The sequence below is a fragment of the Nerophis ophidion genome, linkage group LG21, assembly GCF_033978795.1.
Source record: "Nerophis ophidion isolate RoL-2023_Sa linkage group LG21, RoL_Noph_v1.0, whole genome shotgun sequence".
Taxonomy (NCBI): Eukaryota; Metazoa; Chordata; class Actinopteri; order Syngnathiformes; family Syngnathidae; genus Nerophis; species Nerophis ophidion.
The window spans coordinates 38,038,043-38,062,573 of record NC_084631.1 but is presented as its reverse complement, the minus strand read 5'-3'; the positions used below and the strand labels follow the sequence as shown (position 1 = coordinate 38,062,573).

Below are 24,531 nucleotides of genomic sequence, written 5' to 3'. Positions count from 1 at the left end.
AAGACTTCTATAAACAAGTTATCGATGCTTTTGATCAGAAGGAGCTGCGCATGGACTTCATTTATAAGTCAAGGTAAGACCATAATAATGTTTTTATTTTCTTAAATGTGCTTTTCATGATGGTATCCTTACATCACACTCAAATTTATAAGTGCAGGCCTATATTTGGTGCATGCCTTTGGTAAGTGACGGATTTAGAAGAGGTTTTAAAATAATTAGCGCATGCTTGCCTTTACCGCATGCCTTTGGTAAACGCCGGAGTGAGAGGAGGTTTTAAATTAATTAGCACCCCGGCAGGAATTTAATGGAAATACGGTATATTCTAGCAATGGAGAGCATTGGGAGAGCATTGGGAGAGGGAGGACAACAGCGTTTTGCTGACTGACAAGTCATGATGAAGTCTTTTGTGGCCACACAACATGGCGCTTGCTCTCAATCATCTGACAATTGGCAGCTGCAGTCGCCATTTTACCTCCGGCCCACGTCTCCTAGCAACCGTCTTGCTGACTTCTTGCGTCAGCAGTCAGTTCAACTTCCTTCCTGGATAACTTTATTTCCAGAGGCAGATGGCGGGAGGCATTGTTGAGGTGTTTCTTGCATTGTTAGTGCATGTATGTGCTGCTTCCTACTGGCTGTGTTTCTGCCTGGGTGCAGATGGTGCCCGCTGAGGTGGAAGAAGAAGAAGTCTATATTTAACTGCACATTTGCAGGAGTGGAAGCTGACGTACTGCATCAAATCAGCAGATGGAGGCGGGCGCTAGCAAGAATCCTCACATTCCCAAAGATGTGCAGCCATAGTTCTGCTTTATTGTCGACAACGCTGCCATTTCCAATCCCTGTGGATTTTTGGCTCTTCAGGAGCACCAAAGTCCCAAAAAGCAAAAAAGGGCCAACAAAGAGTCCTGTTATCTTTGCTATAAACAGGCTGGTGGCCATGTGGCGCTCTGCAGCTACCTTGGCAACGGCTTACCTTAAAGCAAGCTGCACTAAGTGTTTCCACTTTCATACATCTGAGCATTTAAGATGCTGAAGGAAATCCAAGAGTGTCTTTGGCTAAAACCAAGCAAATGAGGTGGACGGGACTCTGGCTGCTGTCTTGGATCCGCTTTGAACTGACCTCTCACGGCTGTGTTGGAGCCACTATGGATTGAACTTTCACAGTATCATGTTAGACCAGCTCGACATCCATTGCTTCGGTCCCCTAGAAGGGGGGGGTTGCCCACTTCTGAGGTCCTCTCCAAGGTTTCTCATAGTCAGCATCATCACTGGCGTCCCACTGGATGTGAATTCTCCCTGCCCACTGGGTGTGAGTTTTCCTTGCCCTTTTGTGGGTTCTTCCGAGGATGTCGTAGTCGTAATGGTTTGTACAGTCCTTTGAGACATTTGTGATTTGGGGCTATATAAATAAACATTGATTGATGATTGATGATGATTTCTAATAAGATATCTCTCCAAGAATTAATGCATTATTTTTACAATACGCTAGGGGCCAATAGATAGTTAGCAGGGACTGAAAATATCCCCCGAGCCGCAATTCGGACACCCAGGGGGTTGAATGGTCGTTATTCCAAGATTCAAACATGCTTGCGAGCACTTAAAGCAGGGGTGCCCACACTTTTTCTGCAGGCGAGCTACTTTTCAATTGACCAACTCGAGGGGATCTACCTCATTTATATATATCATTTATATTTATTTATTTATGAAAGAGACATTTTTGTAAACAAGTTAAATGTGTTTAATGATAATACAAGCATGTGTAACACATATAGATGTCTTTCTTTCCCGAAGACAAGAATATAAGTTGGTGTATTGCCTGATTCTGATGACTTGCATTGATTGGAATCAGACAGTAATGATGATAACGCCCACATTTTCAAATGGAGGAGAAAAAAAGTTGTCCTTTCTGTACAATACCACATGAAAGTGGTTGGTTTTTGGCATCTAATTCATCCAGCTTCCATACACTTTACAAGAAAAAAATTGGCGGCAAATTCCGTAGCTTGCTTGATTGACATTCACGGCACCCGAGGGTCTTGTGAGATGACGCTGGCTGCTGCCAGTTCATTATTATGAAAAAATGACAGAGAGGAAGGCGAGAAACACTTTTTATTTCAACAGACTTTCGCGCCGTCCCTTCCGTCAAAACTCTAAAGGCCGACTGCACATTTCCTATCTTCACAATAAAAGCCTTGCTTCATGCTGCCTGCGCTAACAAAATAAGAGTCTCGGAAAGCTGGCGTGCACAAGTGATGTGCACGCCATCTTTCTGAGGGACCGCTTGTGCACGCCAGTTTTCCGAGATTCTGTATTTAGTTAGCGCAGGCAGCATGAAGCAGGGCTTTTATTGTGAAGATAGGAAATGTGCAGTCGGCCTTTAGAGTTTTGACGGAAGGTACGGCGCGAGAGTCTGTTGAAATAAAAAGTGTTTCTCGCCTTCCTCTCGGTCATATTTTCATAATAATGATCTTGCAGCAGCCAGCGTCATCTCACAAGACCCTCCGGTACCGTGAATGTCATTTAAGTGACGTCTTGGTGAAGATTGATGATCACTAATTTTTAGGTCTATTTTTTTTAAAAGCCTGGCTCGAGATCGACTGACACACCCCCCGCGGTCGACTGGTAGCTCGCGATAATGGGCACCCCTGACTTAAAGTAACCGTGTCACGTGACTTCATGTGCAATAACATTATTCCACCCTGTGGGGGCGCTCATCTGCTTGGCACTAAATAAGGGAGGTAGAAAATCACTTGTTTTGTGCAAACTACAACCACAATAATAGACACATTGCTTAAAGGCCTACTGAAAGCCACTACTCCCGACCACGCAGTCTGATAGTTTATATATCAATGATGAAATATTAACATTGCAACACATGCCAATACGGCCGGTTTAGTTTACTAAATTGCAATTTCAAATTTTGCGCGGAAGTATCACGCTAAAACGTTGCGGTATGATGACGCGTGCGTGTGACGTCACGCATTGTAGAGGACATTTTGTTCCAGCACCGTTCCCAGCTATAAGTCGTCTCTTTTCATCGCATAATTCCACAGTATTATGGACATCTGTGTTGCTGAATCTTTTTTAATTTGTTAAATGAATAATGGAGACGTCAAAGAAGAAAGCTGTAGGTGGGAAGCGGTGTATTGCGGCCGCCTTTAGCAACACAAACACAGCCGGTGTTTCATTGTTTACATTCCCGAAAGATGACAGTGAAGCTTTCATATAGAACAGAGCAGTGAAGCAAACACGGTTTGATTGGACCACACACACAAAGTACAGTGTATTGTGCAGCGATCATTTCAAAAGATCGTGTTTCGAAAAGGGTCCCTTGCGAAGGGGGGAGATGGGCATCGCCACCACCCGTCGACTGGTGCTGAAGAAAGGTGCGGGGCCGAACTTCAGGTTGTACAGGTAAGACCATATAATCTCACTTAAACACTAATAACACAATAAGCAGATAAGGGATTTTCCACAATTATCCTAGTAAATTTGTCTAATAACATCTGAATCGCTCCCACTGTATAGCCTTTTATTTTTTCTAGTCCTTCACTCTTACTTTCCTCATTCACAAATCTTTAATCCTCGCTCAAATTAATGGGGAAATCATCGCTTTCTCGGTCCGAATCGCTCTCGCTGCTGGTGGCCATGATTGGAAACAATGTTCGGATGTGAGGAGCTCCACAACCCGTGACGTCCCGCGCATATCGTCTGCTACTTCCGGTACAGGCAAGGCTTTTTTATTAGCGACCAAAAGTTGCGAAATTTATCGTCGATGTTCTCTACTAAATCTTTTCAGCAAAAATATGGCAATATGGCGAAATGATCAAGTATGACACATAGAATGGACCTGCTATCCCCGTTTAAATAAGAAAATCTCATTTCAGTAGGCCTTTAATGAAAAACTACAATACTGTATATGCATATGTATGAAGTGAAGTGAATTATATTTATATAGCGCTTTTCTCTAGTGACTCAAAGCGCTTTACATAATGAAACCCAATATCTAAATTACATTATTTTTTCAAACCAGTTTGGGTGGCACTGGGAGCAGGAGGGTAAAGTTTCTTGCTCAAGGACACAACGGCAGTGACTAGGATGGCAGAAGCGGGGATTGAACCTGCAACCCTCAAGTTGCTGGCACGGCCGCTCTACCAACCGAGCTATGCCGCCCCATTTAAGAGTGTCGCAACATTGCTGTTTACGGTAGACGAAAACGTGACTGCTGTTGTTGTGTGTTGTTACCGCGCAGTGGCGGGTGGATCGCAAGCAGGGGTACGTACATTTGGTGCTAGGACCCGGATAAAGGTGAGGGTAACAGAGGCTAGCTAGTGTGGACATTACTAAACCTCACCGCCTTGCACCTTAAAGGCCTACTGAAATGAGATTTTCTTATTAAAACGGGGATAGCAGGTCCATTCTATGTGTCATACTTGATCATTTCGCCATATTGCCCTATTTTTTGCTGAAATTATTTAGTAGAGAACATCGACGATAAAGTTGGTAACTTTTGGTCGCTAATAAAAAATCCTTGCCTGTACCGGAAGTAGCAGACGATATGCGCGTGACGTCACGGGTTGTGGAGCTCCTCACATCTGAACGTTGTTTACAATCATGGCCACCAGCAGCAAGAGCGATTCAGACCGAGAAAGCGACGATTTCCCCATTAATTTGAGCGAGGATGAAAGATTTGTGGATGAGGAAAGTTAAAGTGAAGGACTAGAGAGGAAAAAAAGGCAATGGCAGTGGGAGCGATTCACTACCTCTTGAAGCTTCAATGCCAAGAGTGTGCAAAGCAGTAACCCGAGCAAAGGGTGGCTATTTTGAAGAAACGCGATCATAAAACATGTTTTCTGTTATTTCGCCTTCATTTCTTAAGTACAGAACTCCATACAACAAATAAAGGTGAAATAACTGTGTTAATGTGACCATCTACAACAGAGGTGTCAAACTCAAATACAGAGTGGGGCAAAATTTAAAACTGAACAAAGCCGCGGGCCGAGGTTGAACAAATTAACCCTTTAATAGGGACCCAAACAAGTTTTGCATTGAATATTGACCAAGCAAGGCTTATATAACTTTATAGTGACATACAAAATACAGTTTCAAATAAAAATAAATAAAAAATATCAATGGCATATCAAATAAAATAAAAACACAAATTTAATGCCTTTTTTCGGCAGCGGGTTTGAGTTGGGGCTGGGTTTGGTGGTAGCGGGGGTGTATATTGTAGCGTCCCGGAAGAGTTAGTGATGCAAAGGGTTCTGGGTATTTGTCCGGTTGTGTTTATGTTGTGTTACGGTGCGGATGTTCTCCCGAAATGTGTGTGTCATTCTTGTTTGCTGTGGGTTCACAGTGTGGCGCATATTTGTAACAGTGTTAACCTTGTTTATACGGCCACCCTCAGTGTGACCTGTATGGCTGTTGAGCAAGTATGCATTGCATACACTTGTGTGTGTGTATGAGCCGCATATATTATGTGAGTGGGCTGGCACGCTATTTTTATGGAGGAAAAGCGGACGTGGCGACATGTAGAGAACGCCAAAAGCAGTGCTTTTACGGCCCGCCCCCAATATTATTGTCCGGGTGGAAATCGGCAGAAATACGGGAGGATCACTGAACTTCGGGAAAATTGGGAGGGTTGACGAGTATGAGTATTAGCGGTGAATGTGGTGTTACAGCGGCGGGCCAACTCTAATGTTAATTTGATATTGCCTCAAGGGCCAAATGAAATTACACGGCGGGCCAATTTCGGCCCGCGGGCCAGAGTTTGACACCCATGATCTACAATGTAATAGTCATTACAATAAAGAAAACTCATTTAATGGGGTGTGTCCAAACTTTTGGCCTGTTGTGTACATACATACATTTATACAAATATAAATAACATATATACACACACACACACACACACACACACACACACACACACAGGGCAATGGTGTGGCCCAACATCTGACACGCAACGTGAACTTTGAGCAGCACGCTTCCTGCTAAAAGTGGCAGTGTGAGAGCTTGTGTGTGTGTGTGTGTGTGTGTGTGTGTGTGTGTGTGTGTCACAGGAGCACAGTGGGGGCAAGACAGTGAGCGTAGTACAACTGCAGTACAATATCAAAAGAAGTCAGCCACAAGGTTTATTCCTCTTACCGACAGCCGGCGCGTCGTATTCATCCCCCAGTAGGATCTCTGGAGCCGAGTAGGCCAGCGAGCCGCAAGACGTGTTGAGCTTTTTCCCTGGTTGGAACCTGTTGCTGAAGCCAAAGTCGGTGAGCTTGACCACACCCTGCTTCTCGAAGAACACCACGTTCTCAGGCTTCAGGTCCCTGTGCACCACGTGCAGCCGGTGACAGTAGGAGATGGCGTGCACGATCTGGGCGAAGTAACACTTGGACACCTTGGAAGGAGACGCAGAAGGTGGTTGTCATGTAATCATGTCTGGAGGCCACAGGGGGAAATGGAGGTCAGCATGAGGCTTCCTTCATTCAGTCTCCACTAGTTGGAGGTTTAAGGAGGAACATCAGCTCTCCAAAGTTTGCCGTCACGCTCAGGTGAGCCAAGTCACCCCAAAATGCAGAAGACGGCTAACGGCGTGCAGGTAAAAGTGTATTTCATGACAAAAGCAAAAGCCATAGTGCAGCTGGGAAGTGCACTGGAAGCATTGGGAAAGCTATGCAGGAATCCTTTTAAACAGACATCAAAAGAATGACAGAGCCCTGTTTAGTGGACTGGAACATAGAACGTTTACAGCAAAACCCTAAATAGTCATCAAGCAGAGTCCTGGCCTGGAAGTGTATGGAAAGAGGGCGTGGCCTCGGACACTCATCCACACTAGCCCTAATGTTTTTTCATCTCGTTGAATTAAGTGCAGGCTGTATTAGATGTGAGAGGTATCACTCCTATTTATTTTCCTTGGCCAAACTGTTGCACTGATCCACACGGTGTTGGTAGAAAGGAACAAGGCATATTTCAACGGACTTTTCTTTTAAATTGCTATACCGTATTTCCTTGAATAGCCGCCGGGTATATAGTATGCGCCTGCCTAGAATCAAACTCGTTTTGCAAAATAATTAGCGCATGCTTAGCATTACCACCGGCTCAGGATTATACTGGTTTCGCAAAATATTATTTTTATTAGCGCATGTCTAGAATTTCCACCGGGTCAAACTCGTCACGTCACGAGTGACACTTCACCTGTCATCATTTTCCAAATGGAAGAGGCTGATTTCAATAATTTGAAATCCCATAAAGGGAAGAAGATTAAGAGCTATTCAGTAGGATTTAAGGTCCAAGCTATTGAATATGCTAAAAAGAACAGTAAGCAGCTATGTTTTATTTATATACCGTAGCTGCGTGTGTCAAATATGAGTCATTAAATGACTCCCGCCTCCTGGTGGTAGAGGGCGCTAGTGATCCTTCTTGCGACTACTCAGCTGCAGAAGAAGTGACAACAAGCAGCAAGTGTGAGCAGCGATCGTTTATATGTTCCTCTCGCTTGCACTTTTAACATGGAGGACTACATATCTAAAATAAAACAGTTTTCTAAACTGGACTTTCAACCGAAGCAGGAGGTAATAAAGGAAGATCTCCATCGAGACAGAGAGACTTTTAAAACTGAAGAAAGATAAGGAAGACTTCTATAAACAAGTTATCGATGCTTTTGATCAGAAGGAGCTGCGCATGGACTTCATTTATAAGTAAAGGTAAGACCATAATAAAGTGTTTTTTTTTTTCATTAAATGTGCTTTTCATGATGGTATCTTTACATCACACTCAAATTTATAAGCGCAGGCCAAAATTTACCGCATGCCTTAGGTAAGCGCCGGAGTGAGAAGAGGTTTTAAAATAATTAGCGCATGCTTGCCTTTAACACATGCCTTTGGTAAGCGCCGGAGTGAGACGGTTTTAAAGGGGAACATTATCACAAATTTAAAAGGGTTAAAAACAATAAAAATCAGTTCCCAGTGGCTTGTTTTATTTTTCTAAGTTTTTTTCCAAATTTTACACCTCCCGGAATATCCCTAAAAAAAGCTTTAAAGTTTTTGATTTTCGCTATTTGCGATGCGACTGTCCATTTCCCTGTGACGTCATACAGTGCTGCCAATGTAAACATGGCGATTACCACAGCAAGATATAGCGACATTAAATAAATAAATAAATGGGTTGTACTTGTATAGCGCTTTAGCTTGGATACAGACTCGGATTTCAGCGGCTTAAGCGATTCAACAGATTAGGCATGTATTGAAACAGATGGTCGGAGTATGGAGGCAGATAGCGAAAACAAAATTGAATAAAAAACTGAAGCTATAGAGCGAATACCTATTGACGCTATTCGGCCATAGCGTGGGTGTACCTAATGAAGTGGCCCATAGCATGGCTGCCTTATTAGCATCGCCGGTAAAATGTGCGGACCAAACGATCAGGACTTTCGCATCTTGTGACACTGGAGCAACTTAAATCTGTCGATTGGTAAGTGTTTGTTTCGCATTAAATGTGGGTATCTAGTTTCAAATGTACATACAGCTAGCGTAAATAGCATGTTAGCATCGATTAGCATAGCATGTTAGCATCGATTAGCTGGCAGTCATGCTGCTACCAAATATGTCTTATTAGCACATAAGTCAACAACATCAACAAAACTCACCTTTGTGATTTTGTTGACTTTATCGTTGCAAATGCATCTGCAGGCTATCCATACATCTCTGTGCCATGTCTGTCTTAGCATCGCCGGTCAAATGTGAAGACACTTTGGTACATTCAATGGGGGTCTGGCGGCTGATTTCTTGCCAGTGGTGCAACTTGAATCCCTCCCTGTTAGTGTTGTTACACCCTCCGACAACACACCGACGAGGCATGATGTCTCCAAGCTTCCAAAAAATAGTAAAAAAAACGGAAAATAACAGAGCTGAGACCCGGTGTTTGTAATGTTTTGAAAATGAAAATGGCGGGTGTGTTACCTCGGTGACGTCACGTTCTGACGTCATCGCTAAAAGACCGATAAACAGAAAGGCGTTTAATTCGCCAAAGTTCACCCATTTAGAGTTTGGAAATCGGTTAAAAAAATACATGGTCTTTTTTCTGCAACATCGAGGTATATATTGACGCTTACATAGGTTTGGTGATAATGTTCCCCTTTAAATTAATTAGCGCCCCGGCAGTAATTCAAGGAAATACGGTTATCTTCACGTCAATATTGATTAAAAAAATAATCAGAATTCTTATTTTAGCCATAATTTTGCAGCCTGAGCTTGAGCAGGTTAGTAATCAATGGGAGGGGATAATTTTGGGATAAAGGTCATAAAACACAGCAGTCTAATGTTAGAAAGTATCGGGTGTCTTATATTCAGTTCATTAAGTTATTAAAATAACAGAACAATTACACCTAGGGTCGATACCTTCACTTCTACTTATGAGGTTCATTAGAAATTCATCGAAATCTTACAATATAAACAGTGTTCCTTAATTCCAGCTGATGATGAGCAGTATCAAAATGCTCCTTGACTCCCACAAAGTATCAGGCCTGTGGCACATTGAACCAACAGTCAGATAAAAGCATCGTTCAGGATTCACCATGACGACCAAATCTATTGAGTTCTTCTTTAGCCATTTCTGCACAATACTGCAGCATTTCTCGGAATTTCTAATGAACCTCATAAACAGAAGTGAACCCAAGAAGATGGTGTACGATGTATGATGGTCACCTCCTCGGTCAGGCCTCCTTCGTGCTTCATGATGCAGTCGTACATGTCCCCGCCGTCGCCCAGTTCCAGGATGAGGTAGAGCTTGGTGGCCGTGTCGATGACCTCGTAAAGGCGCACCACGTTGGGGTGCTGCACCAGCTTCATGCAACGCACCTCCTGGAAAAGGTGACCCCGCGCCACCGGGTCCAGCTTGGTCTTGTCGATCACCTTCACCGCCACCTGGAGCAGTGGAGGGGCGAGGGGGAGAAAATAATAGGAAGGTTTGTGTCATGTCTGTGCACTAGAGATAAGCGCATATAGGCAATTATATCATCCGCAACCGCATCACCAAAGTCGTCATCCACCCGCCGTTCAACCGAACCAACATTTTATCAGAACCGCAACCGCCCGCCAGTTGAAATACATCAGAGGTCGGCTATCTTTACCACTCAAAGAGCTATTTAAACCCGTTTCACATAGTAAAGAAGACAATGGGAGCCGCTAACGTTCTCGCGAATATCCAATGGTGTTCATTCTGATGACAAGAATAAGGGCGTGCTGTGAAGCCATTGTCTTTGAAATCTTCAACAACATGTACAAAACGATTGTTAGTCCAGCAACATGTTCTATGCAGCTTCCGCAATCACACGTACAAGATTGAAAGGCATACTGGGTGACACGGAGTACACTGATGGTTGTGATATAAACAATTGTAACACTCTTAGTAATATGTGCCACGCTGTGAAGCCACACCAAACAAGAATGACAAACACATTTCGGGAGAACATCCTCACAGTGACACAACATAAACGCAACACAACAAATACCCAGAATCCTTTGTATCCGTGACAATTCCTGAATATATTTTACGCCCCTAACCCCGCCCACCTTACCGACGCACGGGGGGGGTTGGTGCTAGCGGGGTGTATAAAATAATCAGGAATTCTCATGGATGCAAAGGATTCTGGGTATTTGTTGTGTTGCGTTTATTTTGTGTTACTGTGAGAATGTTCTCCCGAAATGTGTTCGTCATTCTTCTTTGGTGTGGCTTCACAGCGTGGCGCATATTACTAAGAGTGTTACAATTGTTTATATCACAACCATTATTGTACTCTGTATCACCCAGTATGCCTTGCAGTCGCGTGCGTGTTGCCGCGGAAGCCAAACACAACATGTTGCTGGACTGACAAGCAGATCGTACATGTTGTAGAAGGCGACAAAGCCAATGGCTTCATAGCACGCCACAATTCTTATTAACTGGGTGACTGCCGGCAGTCATTCTAGAGAATATTTGCGTCTCCTATTGTCTTCTTCGCTTTATGACACGGGTCCTAAATGGCTCTTTGGATGGTTTAGGATACCGATCCCTGAACCATGCATATCAAATATTTCCGAATGGTTCAACCGCCACCCGCCCGAATCTAATTAAAATCTGTTTTTTCGTCATTTCACCCACCCGACCCGCGGACAAACTCCGCGGATGAGACCGCAAACCGGATTTCAGTGCCTCTCCATGAAATCTCCCGAGGATAATATTTTCAGATTTCCATCCGGACAACAATGTTGAGGGCGTGCCGTGACGACAACAACATTAACGCTCTCTAGAACATGCCGTCACGTGCGCCTTCATACCATGCTAACTGAGTACCGGCCGGAGAGTGTTGTGGTTAAGGGTCGAAACACTCGGTGAATGTTGGGGACCACCTGATGACCTCTTGTCCAGGCCAAAGCTTTATCCATTAGAAATGGATTATAGTAGCATCTTTGATGTATTTGCAAACCTCAGTTTGTAAACATTAACACAACGATTTAGAAAATATGGACATAAACACTATAGTATCGGTCATATACAGTGGGGCAAAAAAGTATTTAGTCAGCCAGCGATTGTGCAAGTTCTCCCACTTCAAATGATGACAGAGGTCTGTAATTTTCATCATAGGTACACTTCAACTGTGAGAGACAGATTGTGAAAAAAAAATCCAGGAATTCACATTGTAGGAATTTTAAAGAATTTTTGGGTAAATTATGGTGGAAAATAAGTATTTGGTCAACCATTCAAAGCTCTCACTGATGGAAGGAGGTTTTGGCTCAAAATCTCACGATACATGGCCCCATTCATTCTTTCCTTAACACGGATCAATCGTCCTGTCCCCTTAGCAGAAAAACAGCCCCAAAGCATGATGTTTCCACCCCCCATGCTTCACAGTAGGTATGGTGTTCTTGGGATGCAACTCTTCCACCTCCAAACACGAGGAGTTGAGTTTATACCAAAAAGTTCTATTTTGGTTTCATCTGACCACATGACATTCTCCCAATCCTCTGCTGTATCATCCATGTATCCATTTCGGTACAAACTCAACTCGTCGTGTTTGGAGGAAGAAGAATACAGAGTTGCATCCCAAGAACACCATACCTACTGTGAAGCATGGGGGTGGAAACATCATGCTTTGGGGCTGTTTTTCTGCTAAAGGGACAGGACGATTGATCCGTGTGAAGGAAAGAATGAATGGGGCCATGTATCGTGAGATTTTGAGCCAAAACCTCCTTCCATGATTGACCAAATACTTATTTTCCACCATAATTTACAAATAAATTCTTTAAAATTCCTACAATGTGAATTCCTGGATTTTATTTTTCACATTCTGTCTCTCACAGTTGAAGTGTACCTATGATGAAAATTACAGACCTCTGTCATCATTTGAAGTGGGAGAACTTGCACAACCGGTGGCTGACTTAATACTTTTTTTGCCTCTGGTATCAACCCCAAACATTTCTAGATGGTTCCGCCATGTACTTACTGTGACCGTGTGGACACACATTATCCTGCTCTTTAACTATTGATTTATTTCTTGGTGTCGTTTCAAGATAGCTCAGCGGCGAGTTGAACTATTAAAAAGCCTGCTTGTGGTTTTTTCATGGGGTGCAACAAGTTTAGCCTCGTCCTCCAGTGATAATATACTTAGCTAGGTTGGTGAGGGGTGTTTCAATCACATAAACGGGCCGTAAATCCCTGCTTCGAATGCATCAGTCATGGCGAAGCATGCTGACAAAGCAAAACGGAGGAGAACTTTGCGCGTTGTCCGCGCTAAAGGAGAGGAAACGTACCCGTTCTCCGGTGAAGACATGACGCGCCAGCTTGACCACGGCGAAGTGGCCGCGCCCCAGCGTCTTGTCCAGGTCGTACAGCCCGGCGATCTTCCCGTCGTGGTGACGTTTGAGGCCCGCCATGGCCGCAGGAGGAGTGGTCGTGTGTCACCTTGGTCTCCCTCCCCGCCGTCACACCTCCATCTTCGCTTCACTCTCGTCCCATGTTGGCGTGCTCTGTGGGGGTCAAATCCTGCATTAATCACCCAGACTTCCTGCGGGAAATGTCAACTCCACGAATGTCTCGGATGCCGTATTGGACGTCCACGCGTGTTCTGTGGTAGCGGCGTCCATCTTAGGCTGGTTAACATGTCCCATTATTTCACATCAAATATTACACTTTGAAAAATACTTTTTGTGGAAGATTGTGCATACTTTGTGTGTTTGACAAAAAGGGCAAAAAACAAAGATAAGCATTCAAACTATTACCTACTATAAATGGTCAGTAGATCAACTAATGTTCACACTGCTTTAACTAACCTGACTCAGCATTATATTTCTATCTTTACAAGATAGATACCGTATTTCCTTAAATTGCCGCCGGGGCGCTATTTATTTTAAAACCTCTTCTCACTCCGGCGCTTACCAAAGGCATGCGGTAAATTTAGGCCTGCGCTTATAAATTTGTGTGTGATGTAAGGATACCATCATGAAAAGCACATTTAATAAAAAATAACGTTATTATGGTCTTACTTTTACTTATAAATGAAGTCCATGCGCTGCTCCTTCTGATCAAAAGCATTGATAACTTCTTTATAGAAGTCTTCCTTATCTTTCTTCAGTTTTAAAAGTCTCTCTGTCTCGATGGAGATCTTCCTCTATTACCTCCTGCTTCGATTGAAAGTCCAGTTTAGAAAACTGTTTTATTTTAGATATGTAATCCTCCATGTTAAAAGTGCAAGCGAGAGGAAAAAAAATAAACAATCGCTGCTCACTCTTGCTGCTTGTTGTCACTTCTTCTGCAGCCGAGTAGTAGCAAGAAGGATCACTAGCGCCCTCTACCACCAGGAGGCGGGAGTCATTTAATGACTCATATTTGACACACACAGCTATGGTATATTAATAAAACATAGCTGCTTACTGTTTTTTTTAGCATATTCAATAGCTTGGACCTTAAATCCTACTGAATAGCTCTTAATCTTCTTCCCTTTATGCGATTTCAAATTATTGAAATCAGCCTCCTCCATTTTGAAAATGATGACAGGTGAAGTGTCACTCGTGACGTGACGAGTTTGACCCTGCGGAAATTCTAGGCATATGCTAATTATTTGGCAAAACGAGTTTGACCCGGCAGAAATTCTAGGCAGGCGCATACTATATACCCGGCGGCAATTCAAGGAAATACGGTATCATATATCTTAGAATGGAGGGAGAGATGTGAAGTTGATGTTGACTCCAGGGATTGAAATATTTTACGTGCACACCATTATCATCGTTTCATGACCCAAGAAAAACACTTTTATACTGATATAAATACAGCTACAACTTATTAAATACTTCAAAGTTTAGATCCTTGAAGGAAAGAAAAAAGTGATTGAATGTTTACAACTGAAAACATTCACATATGCATAACCATGTCTTCTTTTTTTTTATGAATGAAGGAATGTTTCATGACAAAACACAATATAGAACGTGAGATATAACAGGATACATTTATCATTTGTTTTCAAAAGGCTTACAAAAAAAGTGGGAGCCCAAAAATTGACTTTTTAAGGACCCGGGACCCCATTTTGAGAATTCCTGGCGCCAACACGGCTGGAGCTAAAACTTAAGGCAGGGGTCGGGAACCTTTTTGGCTGAGAGAGCCATGAAAGCCAAATATTTCAAAATGTATTTCCATGAGAGCCATATCATATTTTATACACTGAATACCACTAAATGCGTGCATTTTTAAGTAAGACCAACATTTTTAGAGTATAATAAGTCTCTTAATCTTTTTAATAACATTGTTATTCTGAAGCTAACCAATAATAAATCAAATGTCATGTCTGTTGATCATGTTTTTGTTTGGCCATGTGCTGTTTGTCTTTTGGACTCTTTAAGTTCCTGTTTTTTTCCACTCCGTTGTCTGGTTTCCTTGGTTACTCATTTTGTCCACCTGTCTCTGGTGGACAAAATGCCCGCTCACCTGCTTCCCGAGCACTAATCAGAGGCAGTATTTAAGCTCGTCTTTGCCAGTCAGTCGCCCTGTGCTGACTTGTTTCATGCCTTGCCATAGTTTCGTGCTTCATGCCATGCCAAGTAAGTTTGGTTTGATTTATGTTTCTTGGTCTGTTTATGCGTTAGCTTTGTTCTTTAGCCCAAGTTTTGCCTCCGCTGTGAGCGATTTTTGTTTGTATATTTTTTTAGTTAAAATTAAATCATGTTTTTACCTAAATCCCAGTAGTAGTCCGTCTGCCTTCCTGGGAGAACGATCCCGTGACATAAAATACTTCTTACCATTAATGTGACTTCTTGAACAGGTGCGGTAGAAAACGGATGGATGGATATAAATGCATGACAATGTTTTATATTTTGCACGTTATTTTTAGCACTGTGATTACCAGCGAAATTATTCATGATTATCGTGTTAAGCAATGTCAGCTAAGATTTATCTGAGAGCCAGAGGCAGTCATCAAAAGAGCCACATCTGGCTCTAGAGCCACAGGTTCCCTACCCCTGACTTAAGGCGTTGTGTCTGACTGAAGCTCTTCACCCACGCGTCTACCTGCGTGCCAGCTCTACATTCCTGCGAGCTGATCCACAGCAGGGTGTGGCCCCACACTGCCAGGGAGCACGCCTCGCTATTCAGCTCCTGAATGACAGGAAGTGCTGCCCACCTGTAATTGGCGGCAAAGACATTCCACAGCCACACTCCTGTGGCTTAGTAAGGTTAAATTACATTTCCATTCAAGCAGTCTGCAAAGCAAAATAACGGACGCACGATAGAGCGGAAGCGTTGTAGCGGTCAGGTCCGTCATATGAGAATAATACAAATCCAAGGTGTTACTTTTTCTTTGGCTTTTGGCAACATTCTTCTCAACAAGAGAAGGGGAAATAAGCCCACTCACATTGTCTTACACCGCCTTTTCTGTTGTTTTTACCGGGCGTCACTTCTTTTTACACTTCAAAACTACGCCCTCAACGTATAGTCAAGCTTAAAGGCCTACTGAAACCCACTACTAGCGACCATGCAGTCTGATAGTTTATATATCAATGATGAAATATTAACATTGCAACACATGCCAATACGGCCTTTTTAGTTTACTAAATTGCAATTTAAAATTTCGCGCTAAGTATCCTGTTGAAAATGTCGCGGTATGTGACAGCCCGATCCCAGCTATAAGTGGTCTGCTGTAATCGCATAATTACACGGTATTCTGGACGTCTGTGTTGCTGAATCTTTTGCAATATGTTCAATGAATAAAGGAGACGTCAAAGAAGAAAGATGTAGGTGGGAAGCGGTGTATTGCGGCCGCCTTTAGCAACACAAACACAGCCGGTGTTTCCTTGTTTACATTCCTGAGGGTGAAGCTTTACTATGTATTTATGATACATTTGGTCCTAACTATGTCACATTCAATCTTATTTATGTTACATTTGGTCTTATTTATGTCACACTTTGTGTTGTTTATGTGACAGTTGTTCCTATTTGTGTGACATTTAGTTTTATTTATGTTACATTCAGTCTTATTTATGATACATTTGGTCCTATTTATGTCACAGTACGTAGGCGAGAACTGGCAGCCGCGCTTCCTACAGTTTACCCCAGGGCAGCTGTGGCTATGAAAGTAGCTTACTACCACCAGGTGTGAATCAATGATGGGTCCTCACCTCTTTGTGAAGCCCTCTGAGTGTCTTTGAGTGCTATATAAATCTAATCCATAATTATTTATTACATTTGGTCTTATGTATGTCAGATTTAGTCTTGTTTATGTGACAGTTGGTCTTATTAGTGTGACATTTGGTCTTATTTATGTTACATTCGGTTTTATTTATGTTACTTTTGGTCTTATTTATGTCACATTTGGTCTTATTTATGTTACATTCGGTTTTATTTATGTTACTTTTGGTCTTATTTATGTCACATTCGGTCTCATTTATGTTACATTCGGTTTTATTTATGTTACTTTTGGTCTTATGTCACATTTGGTCTTATTTATGTTACATTCGGTTTTATTTATGTTACTTTTGGTCTTATTTATGTCACATTTGGTCTTATTTATGTTACATTCGGTTTTATTTATGTTACCTTTGGTCTTATTTGTGTCACATTTAGTCTTGTTTATGTTACATTTGGTCTTATTTTTGTCACATTTAGTTTTGTTAATGTGACAGTTGTTCTTATTTGTTGGACATTTGGTCTTATTTATGTTGCATTCGGTCTTATTTATGTTGCATTAGGTCTTATTTATGTTACTTTGGTCTTATTTATGTTATATTCGGTTTTATTTATATTACTTTTGGTCTTATTTATGTCACATTTGGTCTTATTTATGTTACATTCGGTTTTATTTATGTTACTTTTGGTCTTATTTATGTCACATTTGGTCTTATTTATGTTACATTCGGTTTTATTTATGTTACTTTTGGTCTTATTTATGTCACATTTGCTCTTATTTATGTCACATTTAGTCTTGTTTATGTTACATTTGGTCTTATTTTCGTCACATTTAGTTTTGTTAATGTGACAGTTCTTATTTGTGGGACATTTGGTCTTATTTATGTTGCATTCGGTCTTATTTATGTTACATTCGGTTTTATTTATGTTACTTTTGGTCTTATTTATGTCACATTTGGTCTTATTTATGTTACATTCGGTTTTATTTATGTTACTTTTGGTCTTATTTATGTCACATTTGGTCTTATTTATGTTACATTCGGTTTTATTTATGTTACCTTTGGTCTTATTTGTGTCACATTTGGTCTTACTTATGTCACATTTAGTCTTGTTTATGTTACATTTGGTCTTATTTTTGTCACATTTAGTTTTGTTAATGTGACAGTTGTTCTTATTTGTGGGACATTTGGTCTTATTTATGTTGCATTCGGTCTTATTTATGTTACATTCGGTTTTATTTATGTTACTTTTGGTCTTATTTATGTCACATTTGGTCTTACTTATGTTACATTCGGTTTTATTTATGTTACTTTTGGTCTTATTTATGTCACATTTGGTCTTATTTATGTTACATTCGGTCTTATTTATGTTACATTTGGTCTTATTTATGTCACATTTAGTCTTGTTTATGTTACATTTGGTCTTATTTTTGTCACATTTAGTTTTGTTAAATGTGACGGTTGTTCTTATTTGTGGGACATTTGGTCTTATTTATGTTGCATTCGGTCTTATTTATGTTACATTCGGTCTTATTTATGTTAAATTTGGTCTTATTTATGTCACTTTTAGTCTTATTTATGTTACAAACCCCGTTTACATGAGTTGGGAAATTGTGTTAGGGACGGCGTGGCGCAGTGGGAGAGTGGCCGTGCGCAACCCGAAGGTCCCTGGTTCAATCCCCACCTAGTACCAACCTCGTCACGTCCGTTGTGTCCTGAGCAAGACACTTCACCCTTGCTCCTGATGGGTGCTGGTTAGCGCCTTGCATGGCAGCTCCCTCCATCAGTGTGTGAATGTGTGTGTGAATGGGTAAATGTGGAAGTAGTGTCAAAGTGCTTTGAGTACCTAGAAGGTAGAAAAGCGCTATACAAGTACAACCCATTTATTTTATATTTATCTACTATGGAACAGAGCGGTCAAGCGAACATGGTTCTCTACCACATGTCAACCGGCAGGTTTCGGTGAGAAAATTGTGGTAATAAGTCGGCTCTTACTGTAGACATGAGCGGAGCTTGCGTCGTTCCTCGTGCACCTGTCAAAGAGGCAGCTGCGGACTCTCTTGCCTCCTCCGACCGGCCGCCCCTGAACGTGGGATGCTTCCACCGTGGAGGAGGGGGAAAAAAAACTCAGTTCGGCCCGACCGGCTGCCTTCGCTTCGCCTCCTCGAGAAACGTGGCTTCCCTCAGGGACACTGGCAGTCACCACACGTGGCCACACCCCTCCGCATTTCAGGTACGACTATATAATCTCACTAAAACACTAGTAACACAATAAGCAGATAAAAGATTTTCCAGAATTATCTTAGTAAATGTGTCTAATAACATCTGAATCGCTCCCACTGCCCTGTCTTTTTTTTCTTTCTAGTCCTTCACTCTCACTTTCCTCATCCACGAATCTTTCAGCCTCGCTCAAATTAATGGGGAAATTGCCGCTTTCTCGGTCCGAATCGCTCTCGCTGCTGGTGGCCATGATTGTAAACAATGTTCGGATGTGAGGAGCTCCACAACCCGTGACGTCACGCGCACATTGTCTGCTACTTCCGGTACAGGCAAGGCTTTTTTATTAGCGACCAAAAGTTGTGAACTTTATCGTGGATGTTCTCTACTAAATCCTTTCAGCAAAAATATGGCAATATCGCGAAATTATCAAGTATGACACATAGAATGGACCTGCAATCCCCGTTTGAATTAAAAAGTCTAATTTCAGCAGGCCTTTAAAGTAGAGTGGAAAAACAAGTTGCCTCTATATTGAAGCTATGATCACATGTTTGATTTATGACAGCAAAAGTGTGGGGAAAGAAAGATAGATAAGATCCAAATATTACATCTTGAGAGATAATGATAAGCCCGTCACGTTATTGCGTGACCTCACGCTAGGAAGCACAGATCCCTTCGCCATCAACAACACTGCTAATCGAGCAGACTTTGTGAGAGCCGACAACATTTACTTTGGGGAAAAATTATGATCCATAACCTTCCATTTTTGAGCCTGAACACAAAGAGGATGAGCAATAGGTGCAAAACGGGTGCAACTTCATTTGAACACTAGAACGGCCGTGGAATTTGGCAACCAACTTGAATTCATTTGTCATGTTTACATTTTCAAAATGTGCTTTTCCACAGAGGGCCAAAGTAAAACAAAGAAAACAATCTGCTAATCGAGCAGACTTTGTGAGAGCCAACAACAATTACTTTGGGGGAAAATGAGCGTCCAGAACCTTCCATTTTTGAGCCTGAACACAGAAGATGAGCAATAGGTGCAAAACGGGTGCAGCTTCATTGGAACACTAGAACGGCCGCAGAATTTGGCAACCAACTTGAAGTCATTTGTCATATTTACATTTTCAAAATGTGCTTTTTCCACGAAGGGCCAAAGTAAAACAAAGAAAACAATCTGCTAATCGAGCAGACAACAATTACTTTGGGGAAAAATTATGATCCAGAACCTTCCATTTTTGAGCCTGAACACAAAGAAGATAAGCAATATGTCTAAAACGGGTGCAGCTTCATTGGAATACTAGAACGGCCGCAGAATTTGGCAACCAACTTGAAGTCATTTGTCATATTTACATTTTCAAAATGTGCTTTTTCCACAGAGGTCCAAAGTAAAACAAAGAAAACAATCTGCTAATCGAGGAAAAACTTTGTGAGAGCCGACAACAATTACTTTGGGGAAAAATGATGATCCTGAACCTTCCATTTTTGAGCCTGAACACAAAGAGGATGAGCAATATGTGCAAAACCGGTGAAGCTTCATTGGAACACTAGAACGGCCGCCGAATTTGGCAACCAACTTGAAGTCATTTGTCATATTTAGATTTGCAAAATGTGCTTTTTCCATGGAGGGCCGAAGTAAAACAAAGAAAACAATCTGCTAATCGAGCAGACTTTGTGAGAGCCGACAACAATTACTTTGGGGGGAAAATGATGATCCAGAACCTTCCATTTTTGAGCCTGAACACAAAGAGGATGAGCAATAGGTGCAAAACGGGTGGAACTTCATTGGAACACTAGAATGGCCGCAGAATTTGGCAACCAACATGAAGTCATTTGTCATATTTACATTTTCAAAATGTGCTTTTTCCACGGAGGGCCAAAGTAAAACAAAGAAAACAATCTGCTAATCGAGGAAAAAACTTTGTGAGAGCCGACAACAATTACTTTGGGGAAAAATTATGATCCAGAACCTTCCATTTTTGAGCCTGAACACAAAGAAGATGAGCAATAGGTGTGAAACGGGTGCAGCTTCATTGGAACACTAGAACGGCCGCAGAATTTGGCAACCAACTTGAAGTCATTTGTCATATTTACATTTTCAAAATGTGCTTTTTCCACGGAGGGCCAAAGTAAAACAAAGAAAACAATCTGCTAATCGAGCAGACAACAATTACTTTGGGGAAAAATTATGATCCAGAACCTTCCATTTTTGAACCTGAACACAAAGAAGATGAGCAATAGGTGTGAAACGGGTGCAGCTTCATTGGAACACTAGAACGGCCGCAGAATTTGGCAACCAACTTGAAGTCATTTGTCATATTTACATTTTCAAAATGTGCTTTTTCCACGGACGGCCAAAGTAAAACAAAGAAAAGAATCTGAAATCGTTGTAGTTGTATTTTTAGGTCAATATAGAATATAGTTTTTAGAGAGTATAATGAGAGAACCCTCCATCATTGTTGACTATTTATTTATGATTTAGAATGCATAAAAAAGCCAAGCATATGTTCTTGTCTTGCAGGTATCACCAACACTAACTTTAATCATGCTATTGTTAGCATGCTAACATAAAAAAAATGTCAGGTACAAACCTCAGATTAATATATTTTGGTTTTTGATGTATGCCAACATTAAAATGTTAGCTTTTTAAAATATTTGACGAGGTATAAACCTCAGTATCATAGTTTATAATATCACTAATGCTAACTTTAATCATGCTATTGTTAGCATAGTACTGTTAGCGTGCAATCTTTTTAAGCTCATGTTTCTCATATTTTTTGTTACTTGACGCTATCTGGCTAGCGTGGGAAGTGTTAGCATTTCAGTTCGGCTTCAGCATTCAGACACATTTTGCACCAAAATGTTCTGGTTCTTTGAAAAAAGCTTTTGAAGGTGAAAAGGACTAAGATGGCCCCGGGTTCCTTTGATTAGTCAGTGTGATTGGAGAAACTTTCAGCACCTTTGACAGAAACTAACACATCACACGTTGTCACGCAGCAAAAAGAAGGGAATCAATAACGCTGCAAGGTAAATCATCAGCCAAACCAATGGGATCATGTTCCCATTTGTCATTCACAATAACCACTGACAGAATTACAACTGCAAGGTACTTATTTATATATTTGAAAATGTGTGGTGGAATTTACACAAGGCCCTTTTATATTTAAACATTAGTATTGTGCCATATATTCCATACGTTCCATGTATTACATACGTTCCATGTATTACATACGTTCCATGTATCTATATGTTCCATGTATCCTATACGTTCCATGTATCCTATACGTTCCATGTATCCTATACGTTCCATGTATACCATACGTTCCATGTATCCTATACGTTCCATGTATACTATACGTTCCATGTATACCATACGTTCCATGTATCCTATACGTTCCATGTATCCTATACGTTCCATGTATCCTATACGTTCCATGTATCCTATACGTTCCATGTATCCTATACGTTCCATGTATCCTATACGTTCCATGTATCCTATACGTTCCATGTATCCTATATGTTCCATGTATCCTATACGTTCCATGTATCCTATACGTTCCATGTATCCTATACGTTCCATGTATCCTATACGTTCCATGTAATCTATACGTTCCATGTAATCTATACGTTCCATGTAATCTATACGTTCCATGTATCCTATATGTTCCATGTATCCTATATGTTCCATGTATCCTATAGGTTCCATGTATCCTATAGGTTCCATGTATCCTATAGGTACCATGTATCCTATATGTTCCATGTAATCTATACATTCCATGTAATCTATATGTTCCATGTATCCTATACGTTCCATGTATCCTATATGTTCCATGTAATCTATACGTCCCATGTATCCTATATGTTCCATGTATCCTATATATTCCATGTATACTATATGTTCCATGTATCCTATACGTTCCATGTATCCTATACGTTCCATGTATCCTATACGTTCCATGTATACTATATGTTCCATGTATCCTATACGTTCCATGTATCCTATACGTTCCATGTATCCTACACGTTCCATGTAATCTATACGTTCCATGTAATCTATACATTCCATGTAATCTATACGTTCCATGTATCCTATATGTTCCATGTATCATATATGTTCCATGTATCCTATAGGTTCCATGTATCCTATATGTTCCATGTAGTCTATAGGTTCCATGAATCTATATGTTCCATGTATCCTATATGTTCCATGTATCCTATGTTCCATGTATCCTATATGTTCCATGTAATCTATACATTCCATGTAATCTATATGTTCCATGTATCATATACGTTCCATGTAATCTATACGTCCCATGTAATCTATACGTCCCATGTAATCTATACGCTCCATGTATCCTATATGTTCCATGTATTCTATATGTTCCATGTATCATATATGTTCCATGTATCCTACAGGTTCCATGTATCCTATAGGTTTCATGTAGTCTATAGGTTCCATGTAATCTATACGTTCCATGTATCCTATATGTTCCATGTATCATATATGTTCCATGTATCCTATATGTTCCATGTAATCTATACGTTCCATGTATCCTATATGTTCCATGTATCATATATGTTCCATGTATCCTATACGTCCCATGTAATCTATACGTCCCATGTAATCTATACGCTCCATGTATCCTATATGTTCCATGTATCCTATATGTTCCATGTATCATATATGTTCCATGTATCCTATATGTTCCATGTAATCTATACATTCCATGTAATCTATATGTTCCATGTACCCTATATGTTACATGTATCCTATATGTTCCATGTATCCTATAGGTTTCATGTAATCTATAGGTTCCATGTATCCTATACGTTCCATGTAATCTATACGTTCCATGTAATCTATACGTCCCATGTAATCTATATGTTCCATGAAATATATATGTTCCATGTAATCTATACGTTCCATGTAATCTATACGTTCCATGAATCTATACGTTCCATGTAATCTATACGTCCCATGTAATCTATACGTCCCATGTATCGTATATGTTCCATGTATCCTATATGTTCCATGTAATCTATACATTCCATGTAGTCTATATGTTCCATGTATCCTATATGTTACATGTATCCTATATGTTCCATGTATCCTATAGGTTTCATGTAATCTATGCATCCCATGGATCTATATGTTCCATGTAATCTATACGTTCCATGTAATCTATACGTCCCATGTAATCTATACATTCCATGTAATCTATACATCCCATGTAATCTATACGTCCCATGTAATCTATACGTTCCATGAATCTATACGCCCCATGGATCTATACGTTCCATGTAATCTATACGTTCCATGTAATCTATACGTCCCATGAAATCTATACGTTCCATGTAATCTATACGTTCCATGTAATATATACGTTCCATGTATTCTATAAATTCCATGTATCCTCTACGTTCCATGTAATCTATACGCTCCATGTATCCTATATGTTCCATGTATCCTATACGTTCCATGTAATCTATACGTTCCATGAATCTATATGTTCCATGTAATATATACGCTCCATGTATCCTATATGTTCCATGAATCTATACGTCCCATGTAATATATACGTCCCATGTAATCTATACGTTCCATGTAATCTATACGTTCCATGTAATCTATACGTCCCATGTAATCTATATGTTCCATGAATCTATACGTCCCATG

The 24,531-nt window shown here is 40.9% G+C and overlaps 1 protein-coding gene across 3 annotated transcripts in view; it reads right to left on the bottom strand.

Annotated features, from left to right (window-relative positions):
- snrka (SNF related kinase a) overlaps positions 1–24,531 on the bottom strand; it is a 56,301-nt gene that overhangs the window by 27,441 nt on the left and 4,329 nt on the right. For all 3 annotated transcript variants that reach the window (XR_009803541.1, XR_009803540.1, XM_061882562.1), the window contains exons 2-4: positions 12,780–12,995; positions 9,696–9,914; positions 6,145–6,391 (exon numbers count right to left, since the gene is read on the bottom strand). Coding sequence is in view for 1 of the 3 variants with exons in the window: in XM_061882562.1 (XP_061738546.1) it covers positions 6,145–6,391; positions 9,696–9,914; positions 12,780–12,902 (589 nt within the window). In the remaining 2 variants the exon portion in view is untranslated. The remainder of the gene's footprint in view (positions 1–6,144; positions 6,392–9,695; positions 9,915–12,779; positions 12,996–24,531) is intronic.